Consider the following 14,531-nt stretch of genomic DNA (forward strand, 5'->3'; position numbering starts at 1 on the left):
ATGAAACTTATCCACATTCAAGTGTTTAAAAAAAATAATGCATGAAGCTAGAATAAAAATTTTTGTTTACAAGCAGATACCCTGTTCTTTTGATGTTTTGATGTTCAGATATTCATGTAACAAAATATATACAAATTAATACCTAAATAGGGACATAGTAGTATACTTAAAGTATGATGTAAAGTTCACTTAAAGAAAACTTACGAGTATACTTGCAGTATAAAACTACTAAACTAGTAGTTTACTGAGACTATACTTCAAAGTGTACTAAAAATGCTACTACAAGTATTTAATTAGTAAACTATCAGTGTACCTATAAGTTCACTTTTAGTATAGTTGCAGTACAAGCTAAAAATATTGATGTAAATTAGTTGTGTACTCAAAGTTTACTACTGTTATACTTAAAGTATACTTAAAAGTATACTTTTATATACTAGAAAGTGGGCCAATTTAGTCCCAAGGAGTATTGAAATAGTACACTTACAAGTATACTACTAGTACACTGATATTTGTATACTTACTACATAAAGTATACTTAAAAATATACTTGAACTTTACTTAAGTATACTTACTAAAATAAACTTGAAGTATACTACTTTTTGGTAAGGGTTGTGACATATAAACGCGCACATCAACCCGATCACTTTATTTTAGCGTTCATGTAAACACTACATTCAGATTCATCAATCGGAATGAATTCAGTCCGATTGAACCAAAAATAGTGCATGTAAACGTAGCCTGTGACAAGTATTCTATTTGTGACTAGGACCTGTAAACATAGCAACAGTGACTAAAGTAAATATCAAAGATGGCGACGTCCAAAATGCAGTCTTATCACATTTGACACGACAAAAAATGTGTGATTTTCTTAAAGTCCCCCATGTAGTCTGTAGATAATTTAATCCATTAAAACTCATCTTTGATAATAAGAAATTCAATATTTAAACGTTTTTTTCTTCCCATGGAAAATAATTTCTTTATGTCTTAAAATGGCTTGAATGTAACTTTACACCCTTACCTCATTGAGTATATGCGGATCTATGAATATGCAAATTAGCCCCTGCCTCCACTGAATAGCGTTAACGTGGACCTGCTCCACGTTCACTCAGTTAACGCTGTAGTAAATGCTACACATTTGCACTGGCGATCTTGGATTAATGGTTATCGCTGTCATTCATGTTTTGCGTGAATGTATTCAAATTCTTAATGGATTATAGCGTAGAAGGCATACAGTACAAACCTCACTCCAAACTCATTCTATTATAATCAATAATGATTATATTGATTCCTCATTCCATTATAATCAATGAAGGTCTACACAGCACAATTAATCTCTTATTTACATTGTCTACATCTTGTTTTATAAGGAAAGGTTTTGCAAGCTTGCATTACTCAGCATTAAACAAAACTCCAGCGTTTTGAGCGGTGAAAACACCTATGATTGGCCATTGAGTTCAAGAATCATTGGCTATATTACTCATCGCTGCAAAAACACGTTGTAAATAGAAACCTTTGACCAGATATAAAAAGCCCCACCCCAGACGCTGTAATTGGGTACATCATGTTTGTGATGCAGGAATGGTTTCAAACCGCATTTCCTAGATCGGTTGACTCTTCTTTTTTTACTGCTATGAATGGTAAGAGTGACAAGAAAGGGTAATACTTTACAATAAGGTTCCATTTATTAACATTCGTTAACTACATGTACTAACAATAGAAAATACTTCTAAAGCATTTATTAATCTTAATTAGACTAATGTTGATTCCATCATTTACTAATATATTATTAAAATCAAAAGTTGTATCTATTAATGTTATTTAATGGACTTGAGCTAACATGAATTAACAATGAACAGCTGTATTTTTTTATTAACTAACATTAACAAAGATTAATAAATACTAAATATAGTTAAAAATGGAACCTTTTTGTAAATTGTTACCCAAGAGAGACACCTATAAAAGGTTAGCTAATTCTGAATGTTAATCTGCTGGGTAACAGTCTTAGATATATCCAAACTCATCAGTACATAATGAAGACAACTGGAAGAAACAGATGAGGGAAAAACTCTATAAAGATAGTTTCATTTTTTATTCACGGTATCATAATATGTTCCAATTGGTTCAGCAAGTTCCTCCAGATCCTCAAAAGGCTTGCTTTTTTTTTTTTAGTGCATGTGCTTTACGCTTATTTTCTGCACATGGGATGGAATGTTTTGCTGAATAATTCCTAGAGCTTCAGTGTACAGAGTATACAAACACAGAGGAGTGTTGTTTAAGGTGAAAAGCGTAAGAAGACATTCTGAAATAAATGCATTAACTGGTGTCAGCAGAAATTAGTTTGTGAATTAAGACCTGGGAAAACTTCAAACACTTGGTTAAAGACGTATTTAACAAAATGCTATTAACTACAAAAGCAATGCTTGAGAATCTTAAATTGACTTTTTTTTTTTTTCAATTTAAGAACACTTAAAGGTAATATGCACAAGTAACAAACACAAGTTTGTCTTTGTGCATCAACCAAATATTAAGCCACTCTTTAGAGATCTAGAAATTCACGAACACAGATGTAAAAGTAGAGGATCATTTATGGTCACATTTATTCTACTTTTCTGAATTTATTTGAGCAAATTTGTTAATACTACTCTGGTAAAACTCTGATGTCCCTTTAATGAATTTCAATGCAATTAAAAGTCTCGTCATTGACCTTGCATTAATCATTAGAAAACCTTCTTAAATCGTTCAATGAGTGTAGAATTTTTTCACATGCTTCATGTAGTTTTGACCTTTGACCTTTTAGTTCTATCATGTGCCCTGGTTAACAATTAAGCATCAGTACTAAGTTAACACAGTTGTTTAAGTAATCATGATGTCTGTTAAAGTCAGCATGTAAGTCTGCCCCTGCATAACTCAATATGTGCACACAGAACTGCAAGGAACTGGTTCATGTAATTTTATTAGAAAGTTGATGTATTTGTGGGAAACATTCGTATGGTACTTTAAAATGAAGGGACAAAACATAGTGTGCTTTCGAGTTACGTCAAGGGTATATGAGATTTTATGTATCAAACCAAGAGGATAAAGATAGAGAAAGCTGTGCAAGAATTAATTTCCCTGTGTGAGACAGCTATTTATATTTTATATATAAAGAACATGATTTACATACAGTCGTATTAAATATTTTTCTCAGTATTAATGTAAGATGCGTAAAACGAAAAAAAAAACAATTTTTTGGGTTTTTTTTTTTCCTTGACGGTAAAGACTAAGGTTTTAATATGTGTAATATGTCTCTCAAATTGTCTGCAGACCCCCAAGCACCCTCTTCCATAGGCATCTAATTTTAAAACTCTTCATGTAGATAATATTTACATGACTAAGACATAAATGAAGTATATTCAGTGAACACATAATTTTGTAAGAGCACATCTGCCAGGAAAATAAATGCAAATGTGAGATTTGGCGGATTGAAAACAGAAAAAAAACAGGGTTTGCATGGAAAAACACAGTTCCTTTGACCTTTCTAGTTCACTTTTAATGAGTAACCAGATGTTATTGTGGTGACATTAATTTAATTTGTTCCAAAATAAATCCTATATCTTATCGAAATCACTATAATGAAATTACATGCATGGTAAATTATCTAGGCCGTATATCATTGCTATTTTAAGTTTAAGAAACAGCAGTTACAACTTAATATTGCAAAAAACAGCAGTGAACATGGAAAATATATGCACAAGCCTAAATGTGTTTCTTTCAAAGGTCTCATGACACTATAAAGTTTCAGAAAAAAAGGAATGTCATGAGTATCTAAACCTCTCCTAACTTAATTTGCATTGACTCCAGATGGTCCCAGAGGTCAATGGGGAAAACTACAACTATAATGATGTTATCCTGTGTACGTAAAATGTACCAAAGTCTAAGCTAATTGCAGCTTGCTGTCTTAAGTCGTAAGCTGTGGAATTTTGCAGCCACCAGTGGTCTCTTACACAGAGCCTCTACAGGGGGTCCATTTCATCCATCAGAGACCACTTGTATGTGCTGCCTCTGATGAGTAGCAACATTATGTTCCAAAATAAAAGATAATACGGTTGCTGCAAACCTCAGTTGCCCCAACAGCAGATCACAGATGGTGATTCAGAACACATATTGCATAATGCGAGTTAAAAATATCAGTTATTATCATGAATTAAGTCATAAAAAGTGAATTTTCACAAAAATAGACCGCAAAATTGGATAAAAAGATTTTCATGCCATGTATAAATAATTCAAATGGAAATAGACAAAGTTTGCACTGTTTATACGCATGGTGGTTGGACTTCTGAATTGATTACTTTCAGGTGGTTTTAGATGGCATTTTAGATGTATGCTGCATAATAACCTTAAAAATATTTAAAAGGAACTTCCTAAGATACATGTGACATTCCTTAGCATAAAAGAGTGACATAACATAGAAAAGTAGCTACATAAATGGACAAAATAATGTGTGTGGTCCTTTTCCCTTTTTCCTCCTTTACTTTATGTTGATGTGTCCTTGTTACAGTGTAATTACCCAAATAAGTACGGAGTAGCATTAATTAACAGATTCAAGGTTAAGTTTGGTTTGGTGGTAGTCGCTAGTATTTATTTATTGTTATTATTACAGTATAGTAAATACATGTAATGTGTAACAAGAACCATACACTCTTAAATATAAAGATTCCAAAATTGGGTTTACGTAGCAATGCAATAGTAGATCCATTTTTGGTTCCTTAAAGTACATTTCAGTGAAAGTTAACCTTAACCGTTTTTCTTAGTGTGAAGAATATTTTAATATTCTAAAAAAATTCCACTATAAAAACCTTTTGTGAAATGGAAATGTCACAGTTGCCTTCTGTGGCAAAACGAAGAACACGGAGACGAGGATGAACTCAAAATAAACAGTCTTTAATCCACAATCCAAAAGGGGTAACACAAGGCAGACAGAGACACACAAGAACCACTACATCGACGTTAATACCAGACCCTAGATACAGGAAAACACAGGGCTTAAATGCTCAAACTAAACGAGATAATTAACAAACACAGGTGGATACTAATGAACTAATAATGAAACAATGAGGACAGGAACAGAAGCATAACCAAATAAGGGCATAAGGAAACACGAGGGTGAACTAAGACATGGGCAGCACATAGACAGAACACAACAACAAAACGGGAACATAAGTCTGACAGGAAAGTTTCCACGGATGTTAAAGGTTCTTTAAGGAACCATAGATGCCAATACTTTTAAGAGTGTATAGACAAGATTAATGTTCTCAAAAGAGCTCATCTTGTATTGGGAACCAGGGTTAACCCTTGTATTATATGCTCCGGGTCAGTTTGACCCATTTTGATTTTCGAGCTGTCGGAAATACCAGTTAATCTGTGACTTTATTCTTGATATTTTGTGACTTTTTCTCATTTAGGGCCATGAACATGCATGCAAAGTGAGGATACACTGATGCGTTTTGAAGTGCGCACAAATAATTTTCTGACGATTTTGATGTTTGGCGGTCAATTTGACCCACATTTTTTTTTTTCAAGGCAACTTTACAGACCCAAATTAAATATATTTCTTGGGTATATGTTGTTATGTTGGTGTTTTGCTGTCCTGGAAAGGGAAAAAATTTGCCTTTTCTCATTTTCAGTGCTGAAAAAGACTTTTGCAGACTCAGATGGTAAAAGTGAGCTATCATTTCTATTTTCAGTGTATATGAAATACTATTTAACTTATCTTTTTCTTCCAGAAATTGTGTAACTTCTTCTCATTTAGGGCCATGAACATGTCTAAATAAGTTGTGTTCCAAATTTGAAGTTGATATAAAAAAAATTGAGGTTCCTATGCAATTTTGTTTAGGTGTTATACCAAAACTAGCCACTGGGTGCCATTCAAACTCCATTGATTCTTTTTTGATGCAATTTTTCTGTCACAAATGTATAAATATTTCTCTCAATTTTACTTCTATCACAAAATAACAACCAAATATGGAATCTTGAGACTCAGACCTTTCTACAGATATGTATTTTGTCAAGATTATAAAAAGTTTTGATTCTAAAAGACCATAATACATTTTGTAAAATGACACCCCCCACTAAGGGGGAGGAGCCCAATAAAAGATTTTAAAGTACCATTTCCATGGTAACGCAATGTCCAATTTCAAAATGGTTTTCACTGGATGGATTTTGATCAGAACTCCTATTATGATGTAGTATATGTTTTGAGGTGCACTCTTGTCATAAATTAATCTATTACTGTTCCTACATAATTTGTAACAAAAACAGTGATAAAATATCTATTTAGGAGTCCTTAGACCTTTCCAACGATATATAGTTTGTCGTGATTAGATTAGGATTTAACTGTAATATAGTAGTATAGAATATAGTAATATAGAAGTAAACTTCTACAAGCGGGACGGTAACAGTTAAGGGGTTAAAAAATGTGGTTAAACACATTTTTAAAAATCATACTTGTTGAGATTAATTGTTTGCACTGTGTGACAAATACTGATATTCATTTTTTTCTGTTCATGCCTGATTCCTTCTTGTTTTTATTAATGTGATATTTTGGGAATTGCATTGAAGGCAATTAGAGGCAATTTGACCCGCTCCATCAAAATCGTACCCAGAAATCGAACATAATACAAGGGTTAAACAATACTCATACACACTGAACTGATCTATATCTAAGGCCAGGTGCATTGTATGGAGATGTGTTATAGCCCAAATAACACTGTACTATAAAAGGACATCATATCTTGACATTAACACATCTTTTTTAGCCATGTACGCTGTTGTTTGACTGGTCAGATCTGGAAATGCTGGTTGATTTACAGCCAGTGTGATGGCCCAGGAGGATCACTGCTGACCTTATAGAGCTTGAGCTGTACCACTCATTCTGTAATCTAGACAGTTGCTGGATTTATCCAAGGCCTTATCACTGGGCAGAGAACCTGGCACGGCAGCATCGAGGTGTGTGGCACTGCCAGCCCTGCGTACGTGTGATAATCAGCCTGGCCTGTGCACTTATGGTGGCATCCATGGTTCTGTCTTCACATTCTCGTGTTGTATTGATGGTATGAACTATCAGCACCTTGAAGCCCAAGAAGTCGGGTTTCCCTCTGGTCCACAATTGGGACAATCAGCAAGAAATGCTTAAACGGTTAGTTTATCACTGAAATTAGTATCTCTCTGATTGCTTTGAGATACTGAGACTTTATTTAGCCAGTGTATCTGACATTGTCTTGCTTTCAAGTTTAAATCAGATTGAAATATGCATCAAGACATTGTAATGCTCTTTGGATGACTTTAATTTTCCACTGCAAAACCACTTCTGTATTTGAATTGTTTTGCAAAGTTTGCAAAATTTGCGCTGTCAAAATAACTGTCAGCTGCTTGTTTTGTTAGTGGTGCCTTTTATTAGACATAGATGGCATAATATCATTTAGACTGTCAGTTTTGTTGCACATAAAGTGTACATGAAGGAAATGCAACCACACACACACACACACACACAAAATCATTAGCAATATAGAATGGTCAATGCTTTTGTGTAGCCTAATTATAAACTGCATCCCCTGGAAATAATAGTCACAGCCAGGGATAAATGATGCCTCCATTTGTAATCTGATCATGGGAATTCAAATGTTAACTGATGACTGGCATAACATTTCGGTTCTTTAGCCATACGGAAATCTTAGTACCCATGGGAGTGACAGATGAGAATAGGCAAAGTTTGGAGCAAACAGGTGTTGGGACTTACCATCTCATTGTAAACCATCAGCCGCAGTGACGAAAGCCTTCCAGAGTTTCCTTCTGTTCCTCCACTCTGTCACTAAGCAGCTGTACAGTATCACACACAGGCCTCTGCTCATACTGTGGCCAGAGGGATGGGGACGAGCCAGGGTGGGGCAGGGAAATCCAAAGGACATGATGGAAAGCCAAATCCTACAAAAGGTACTGTTTTCTTTGGAAATACTCAGGCAAAAGTTAAATATAGCATTCTGTGGGTATTCTATAAGAAATAAATGCATTCTTGTAGCTCCAATAGTAAAGCATGGCACCAACAATAATTCAATTTCTAGGGTATGAATGAAGTGAATGGTTAAAACTTCTTCTGAAGTGGTTCTCATACTTTTAAGACTACCTAATCACCATCTTACAAAAGCCATAGAAAGTCCAATGATGGCATGACCTTGAGACATATCGACACATAACGCAAGAACTTGGTTCAACGCAAACAGTGTTTGGAAAGAGAAAAAAAACAACAACTTCTAACCCAAATTCAAACAGTACAGAAATCAAAATAGCATTATTTATTTTATTTGCGTGCAAATTTAATGTCTTGCATGTGGAATGAAATGCATGATTGTCAGAACTTCAACACAGTGGGTTTAATATTAGGTGGGGAAAATTCAGAACATGCGGATTTCCTGTTTGATCACTTTGAACTTTGCAGCGTATACAGTAATGAATAGATCAGCAATGCTGATCATCAGTTGTGTTTTGGATGGGATGCTAGTGTGTTGGCATCACAACAGGCTTTAGAACTAGAAGACTTCCTTCATCACCCAGCATGGTATTTTGGGTAGAACTTATTTTGTTCACAAAAGAAGTCTTGTTGGTTAAGGTTCTGGTGTAAGATGGTCTTTACAGTTTAAAAGACAACTTTAGAATGAGAATGTGAGTGCCCTGAATGCTGTAATGATTAGATTCACATCAGTTCGAGAAAATACATGCATGGCTCCACTATGGATTGAGTGGAGATAAATGTTTACTGTTACATATGTATTATGTACTGTTACATATGTATGTGTGCACTGTGAAGTACTGGCTTAGAAGTTCAAGTTCCTATGTATTTATAGTTCCTGATAAACTGTCCAACCCATTTCAATCACCCCATTGCCCCTTCCAAAGGGGGAGTAATCCAATAAAGAGGAGCACAGGAGTCGCTCCTCCATCTCTCTTTCAAGAACCAAAGACACACACAGCACATCACAGGACAGGCAGGTCAGTCTTCTCTTCTCTTCTCTTCTCTTCTCTTATCTTCTCTTCTCTTCTCTTCTCTTCTCTTCTCTTCTCTTCTCTTCTCTTCTCTTCTCTTCTCTTCTCTTCTCTTCTCTTCTCTTCTCTTCTCTTCTCTTCTCTTCAGATTTGACCTATCACCTTTTTTCCCCACTAATACCACCCGCTTTAGCCTGTTGCTTTATATTAGCATCTAGAAAGCTGCACTGAAGCTCAAATCTGCAACTTATCTATCTGCATTACAATTTCAGATTCTTTTTTCAAAAAAGCATCTGCCCATAATATCATTTTCATTCTATATGTTGTATATATTCACGAATTGAATTAAATCTTTGGTGTCTTTATTGTTTTATTCTTTCAAATAATCTATTCTGAAGAATTCTATTCTGTGTTGTCTATTCAGAAGAATTTGAAATGATGTTCTGACTATCCGTGCACAGATGGTTTACTTTCAGGCATTGTTATTCCAATGCTTGTGAGTCAAATACTTTTCTCTGCACCATATTTTAATAGCTTTAGTGGTAATTTATTGCATTACAACACATTAGAGATAGAAAAAGTCCATCAGACTAAGGATTTGTTGTTGAAAGTATAAAAAAACGGACATGATTGAAAATTATTACTGAGGCATATATGAGCATTTTGTTTGTATTTTTAAACAAATGTGGTCTCCATCCTCTAGGTTTGAGATTTATACTACAAGCAGTGTTTTAGTACTGGTATGAAAAGTTTAGTTGTCTTTTTTTTTGGGTTACTAGTTGGTATGGGGATAAATACATGTGTCAGGCATCTCCACAGCCACCTGTCATTCCTTTATCCAGTTATGGCTGAAAGGTTCCACATGCAGAGGCCTTGCTGTAGTCTTTAATTGGCTGCACATTTCACTTTATCACTCTTGGTTTAATTGGAAATGAATGGGTTGGTTTGGGGCTTCATTAAGGTTCAAAAGTAATTCACATGACTCAAAAGATTCTCCAGCTAAGCCCCTGCTTGTGTCAGTCTTATTTAATCCCTCTATGTGTATATCTGTCTGTTTGAGACTATGAGGAGAATGAGGAAGATATGTCTCTTTACTGATAGTCAGGGACACACTAGGGACATCTGGAACCACTGAGACTTGTCTTGATCTGGTGCCCAGTGTTGGTGCCAGCCAGCTAGGTTGAGGACACATCAGAGAATGCATTCAGATACAACAGTGTGATCTGACAAATGTTCACAGTGCAGATTTAGCTGACTCCATTACTTTTCCGTGGGAGACATGCAGTACATAAAGGAGTCTATTAAGTTATTATGAAGGTCACAATGACCTCAAAACACTTTTACCATAGTGCATGATTTGTAAAATAACATTAATCAGGTTTACATCACATAACTAGCTGTATGGACCACATTTCTGACATTGTAAACTTGCTCTGTAGCTCACCTGGTAGGCCTACATTTTGCACTTGCGATGTGAAACACTAATCACAACACTTGATGACAGAGCTCAAAGACTTGTAGAAGCAAGCTAAAATGGTAAATGTGTTTTTAGCTTGTTTGATTTAGTTAACATCATTGCTTAGGTTTAGAGTAGACTTTGGTATAGGTAGTATGCGAGCCACTCACTGGACATTTCATTTCCAAACTGCCGCGATTTGTACAATAAACAGCATAATAAAACGTTTATACCAAATATGTACTTGGGAAACTAAGGATTTTTCAAACTTTTGAAAAATGTAGTCTTAAAGTTAAGGCAATAGCGGTTGAACATGGAATAGTTAAGAAACTTGTCATTCACTTTACCAAGTTTACTGAAGTGACTGAAGATTGGAGACTTTTATTGTGTTTGACTGAGATTCAGTGAGAAAATAAGCCACAAGTTTGGTGTAGAGCTCAGAGTGGGTAAGCATTGTGTTCACAAAAGCCAGTCTGGACACAGTTCTGAGGGATAACGCAGGAATATTAGCAGGGCTTTACTGAGGGAGACACAACAGCTGGGACTAATACATTGGCACGCCTTCCGCTCTTTCTTTAGAAAGTTTGCGTCATATAGTTAGCCTTTATCTAGCAGATGTTAAGCACTGGTATTATAGGCCTACAAGTTAAGTTTCATGCTTAACGATACCATTTTCAATGACCTCCTCAACCTGTCCACACCATTTAAAACACGTTTATCTTTTAGGAATTGTTTGAATCCAAGATGGCAGAACGTTATGACTGCCACTACTGCAAGGAGTCTTTGTTTGGGAAGAAGTATGTTCTGCATGATGAAAATCCATACTGTGTGAAGTGCTATGAGAGCCTCTACTCCAACACCTGTGAGGAGTGCAAGAAACCCATTGGCTGCAACAGCAGAGTATGTTAATCTTCACATTTTCTATGTTCACATACAGTACATACAGAAATGTTTCAAATACAAAACAGCTGGAGCTGCTCTTGAAGTACATTTTATAATACTTTTAGTATTCAAAGATAAAGTTACAATTCGGAACAATTAAAATAATTGAATAACACATTAGTTAAAATTATTATCGAGGGCTTTACATGTGCATTAGTACGTTAGTTAACATCAAAATAAGTGTACTTTAATACATAAAGATTATTCAAATTGATTTAAAATGTACTTTAAATAAAACTTTTGAAAGTGCACTTTTTAAAAGTACACTTAAGTGTCAAAACAGTGATGAAAGTCTACTCTCTTTAAATCAAGTAGCATTTTAATCCATTAATATTATATTATAAGCAAGTACAGTTTTTCTTAAATATACTTTTTAAGATTGTGTGTGCTCCAACTTAAATAGCAGAAATTATTCAGAAATATGCACTTTTCCATTACATCCATGTAGAATGATAGTTCTAGCAGACTGTGCACCATATTGCTCAGAACTCAGTACCTAGAGCGAGAGGTCTGAGCGCAGAATATTTGACCGTTTTTATTTAGTAACAGTGATTTGGAGCTTTGTGTGACTGAGCTCTGAAAGCTGAGAGATCACCAGGAGAGCGGTGGGGAGTCGTGGAGAATGAATGCCAGCTCATGCACTCGGGACTGAAGCCAGCAGGAAGTCAGTGTTGGAGAGTGAGTCCAGAACCAAATAAAGAGACCAGATTTACCTTGGTGATGGAAACAGAGACATCCATTGCCATTTCAAAGACAAATTTAAACTTTTTATCAGCTTTAATTAATATTACCATTTCAGATAAAATAATTTCAATATATTTTTTTCAATAAGATTTAGCTGTTATAGCTGTTCTATATTAAAGGCAGGGTATTGTAAAGGCAAGCATCACTATTACTATTGAACTGTGTGTTAGGGATAGGAACAAACTCTGAAACCTAATAAGTTAAAGAGATAGATTATCCAAAAATGAAAATTCTGACATCATTTACTCATCCTTCTCTGTTTCAAAGCATTCAATAAGACTTACTCTCGTCTCTGGGAACACAAATTAAGATATTTTTAAATTTAATTTTGAAATCACACTGAAAGTCCATGCAACCAAAATTGTCACGCTGTAAAAGATACAAAAAGACATGTGTATTTAATATTTATATGTGAATAAAAGCCTGAATTAAAGTTAATTAACTGCTTGATTCATACACTATCAGAAAAAAGGTACAAAAATTGTCACTGGTGTGGTGTACCATTATGTACCATTTAGGTATAAATGTGCACCTTTAGAGGTAAATAAGGTACATAGGTGTACTTTTAAAAAGGTACCGTCCCAGTGACAGCTTTTGTACCTTTTTTTCGGAGGGTGTTACAATGTCTTTTTGTACTTTTTGAAGCGTTAACATTTTGGTTGCGTAGACTTTCAATGGATGAACACAAATGATATGAGTGTGTGGTAGTCTATGGGTTTTGGAGCAACAGGAAACTCATGAAGGTGAGGAAATAATGGCAAAATTGTCATTTTGGGCTAAACTATCATTTAAACTCTATGCAATGGACCTGTGCTATAGAGATGAATCATGCCACAAGTTGTGCAGCTTGTTGAGAAGAATTTCTGATTTTTTTTTCATTGAAGATGATACAACGGGTGAAAAACCCCACCTACTTGCATTAAATGAGGGGGATCAAAATAAGAAACATCCTAGCAACATCATAGCACAGTGCTAAAAGCCACTCAGAACACTTTAGCCACAGCATAGCAATGCCCTAAAGAAAAGAAAATTACATATATTACAGTGTATTATAGTAAATGTTACAGATAATATATAAGGACCATTATGGTATACTTTAGAAGTACATTCCCATCCCTTATATTGCTTTAGACATGTGGTGCTCTTCTCTCTACAGGCTTCTGTGACTTTCTGTCATTAGCGTCACATTACATGGTCATTAGTCCTGATGAGGAGGCTGTCACCGGTCTGGAGGACAGGCCTGGGGTGGAGCCACATCTGTGTGGCCTGTCCTTGGCCCAGTTAGCCGCTGCTCCCCCCCCTAGTCGCAGGCAATCAGAATGACCTCATAGCACCTTGGGCCAGCGATTTAACAATCTCTCGCTCCAAATTGGTGGATAATTAAACCACTTGTGTCATACACTCATCCTGAGGCGGTGTGTGTTCACAGCCCGGGACAGACTCTCACTAACGTACTCCTATTGGCAGGTCACACTGCGACTGATCGCAGACACCAGCACCTGTGGCTGTCATTGGCGAAAGACCTGCTGTGAAGCTGACATTGAGGAACACTTTACCCTCCCGCTCTCCCTAATTAGCTGTTCAAAGGCTGAAAAAGAGCACTGAGGCCAAGCACAGTCACCCTTAAACCCAAGTTTAATGCATGTGAGACAATGCAGGTCCAATTTGTCCTTACCTGTATGCTTTTGTCTTCAGGATCTGTCTTTTAAGGACCGCCACTGGCATGATGACTGCTTCCACTGCTTCAAATGTCACCGTTCTTTGGTGGACAAGCCGTTCTCCACCAAGGACGAGCAGCTACTTTGTACTGAGTGTTACTCTAATGAGTATTCCTCTAAATGTTTTGAGTGCAAGAAGACAATCATGCCAGGTAAGTGAAACATTTGCTTGAACTGTTCATTACACATGTACTTCCTAAATGATACATTCGTCACAATGAGACATATTGTGTTGAACAGCAGCTAATGACATAATAGCAATAATCAAAAATTTCTTTACTATGGGAGTGCTGAGAAATTTAATGGATCAATTTCAAGGGATAGTAGGCTACTACACCAAAAAAGGAAGCCATTTATTCACTTATGTCATCAGTTTTTCTCCCTTATGTCATTCCAGACCCATAAGACTTTTATTCATCTTCCACCAAAGTTCCACCAAAACTCTAACACTTCAAAAAATTCATATACAGTGTAAAAGTAATCCATATGAACTGAATAGTTTAATCCAAATCTTCTGAAGAGATTTCACTTTGTATGATGAACAGATTTAATATTGGCTTTTATTCACTTTAACAGTCAACATACACTCTAAAAAATGCTGGGTTAAATACAACCCAGTGCTGGGTAAAATAGGGACAAACCCAGCAATTGGGCTG

The 14,531-nt window shown here is 35.7% G+C and overlaps 1 protein-coding gene across 1 annotated transcript in view; it reads left to right on the plus strand.

Moving 5' to 3' along the window:
- Positions 1-7,898: 7,898 nt before the first annotated feature.
- Positions 7,899-14,531, plus strand: part of fhl2b (four and a half LIM domains 2b) — a 13,472-nt gene continuing 6,839 nt past the window's right edge. The window contains exons 1-4 of the mRNA XM_016486739.1: positions 7,899-7,968; positions 8,929-9,017; positions 11,198-11,371; positions 13,853-14,027. Coding sequence (XP_016342225.1) covers positions 11,216-11,371; positions 13,853-14,027 — 331 coding nt within the window. The 5' untranslated portion in view covers positions 7,899-7,968; positions 8,929-9,017; positions 11,198-11,215. The remainder of the gene's footprint in view (positions 7,969-8,928; positions 9,018-11,197; positions 11,372-13,852; positions 14,028-14,531) is intronic.

The sequence above is a fragment of the Sinocyclocheilus anshuiensis genome, unplaced genomic scaffold, assembly GCF_001515605.1.
Source record: "Sinocyclocheilus anshuiensis isolate Anshui unplaced genomic scaffold, SAMN03320099.WGS_v1.1 scaffold101, whole genome shotgun sequence".
In the NCBI taxonomy this organism is placed as follows: Eukaryota; Metazoa; Chordata; class Actinopteri; order Cypriniformes; family Cyprinidae; genus Sinocyclocheilus; species Sinocyclocheilus anshuiensis.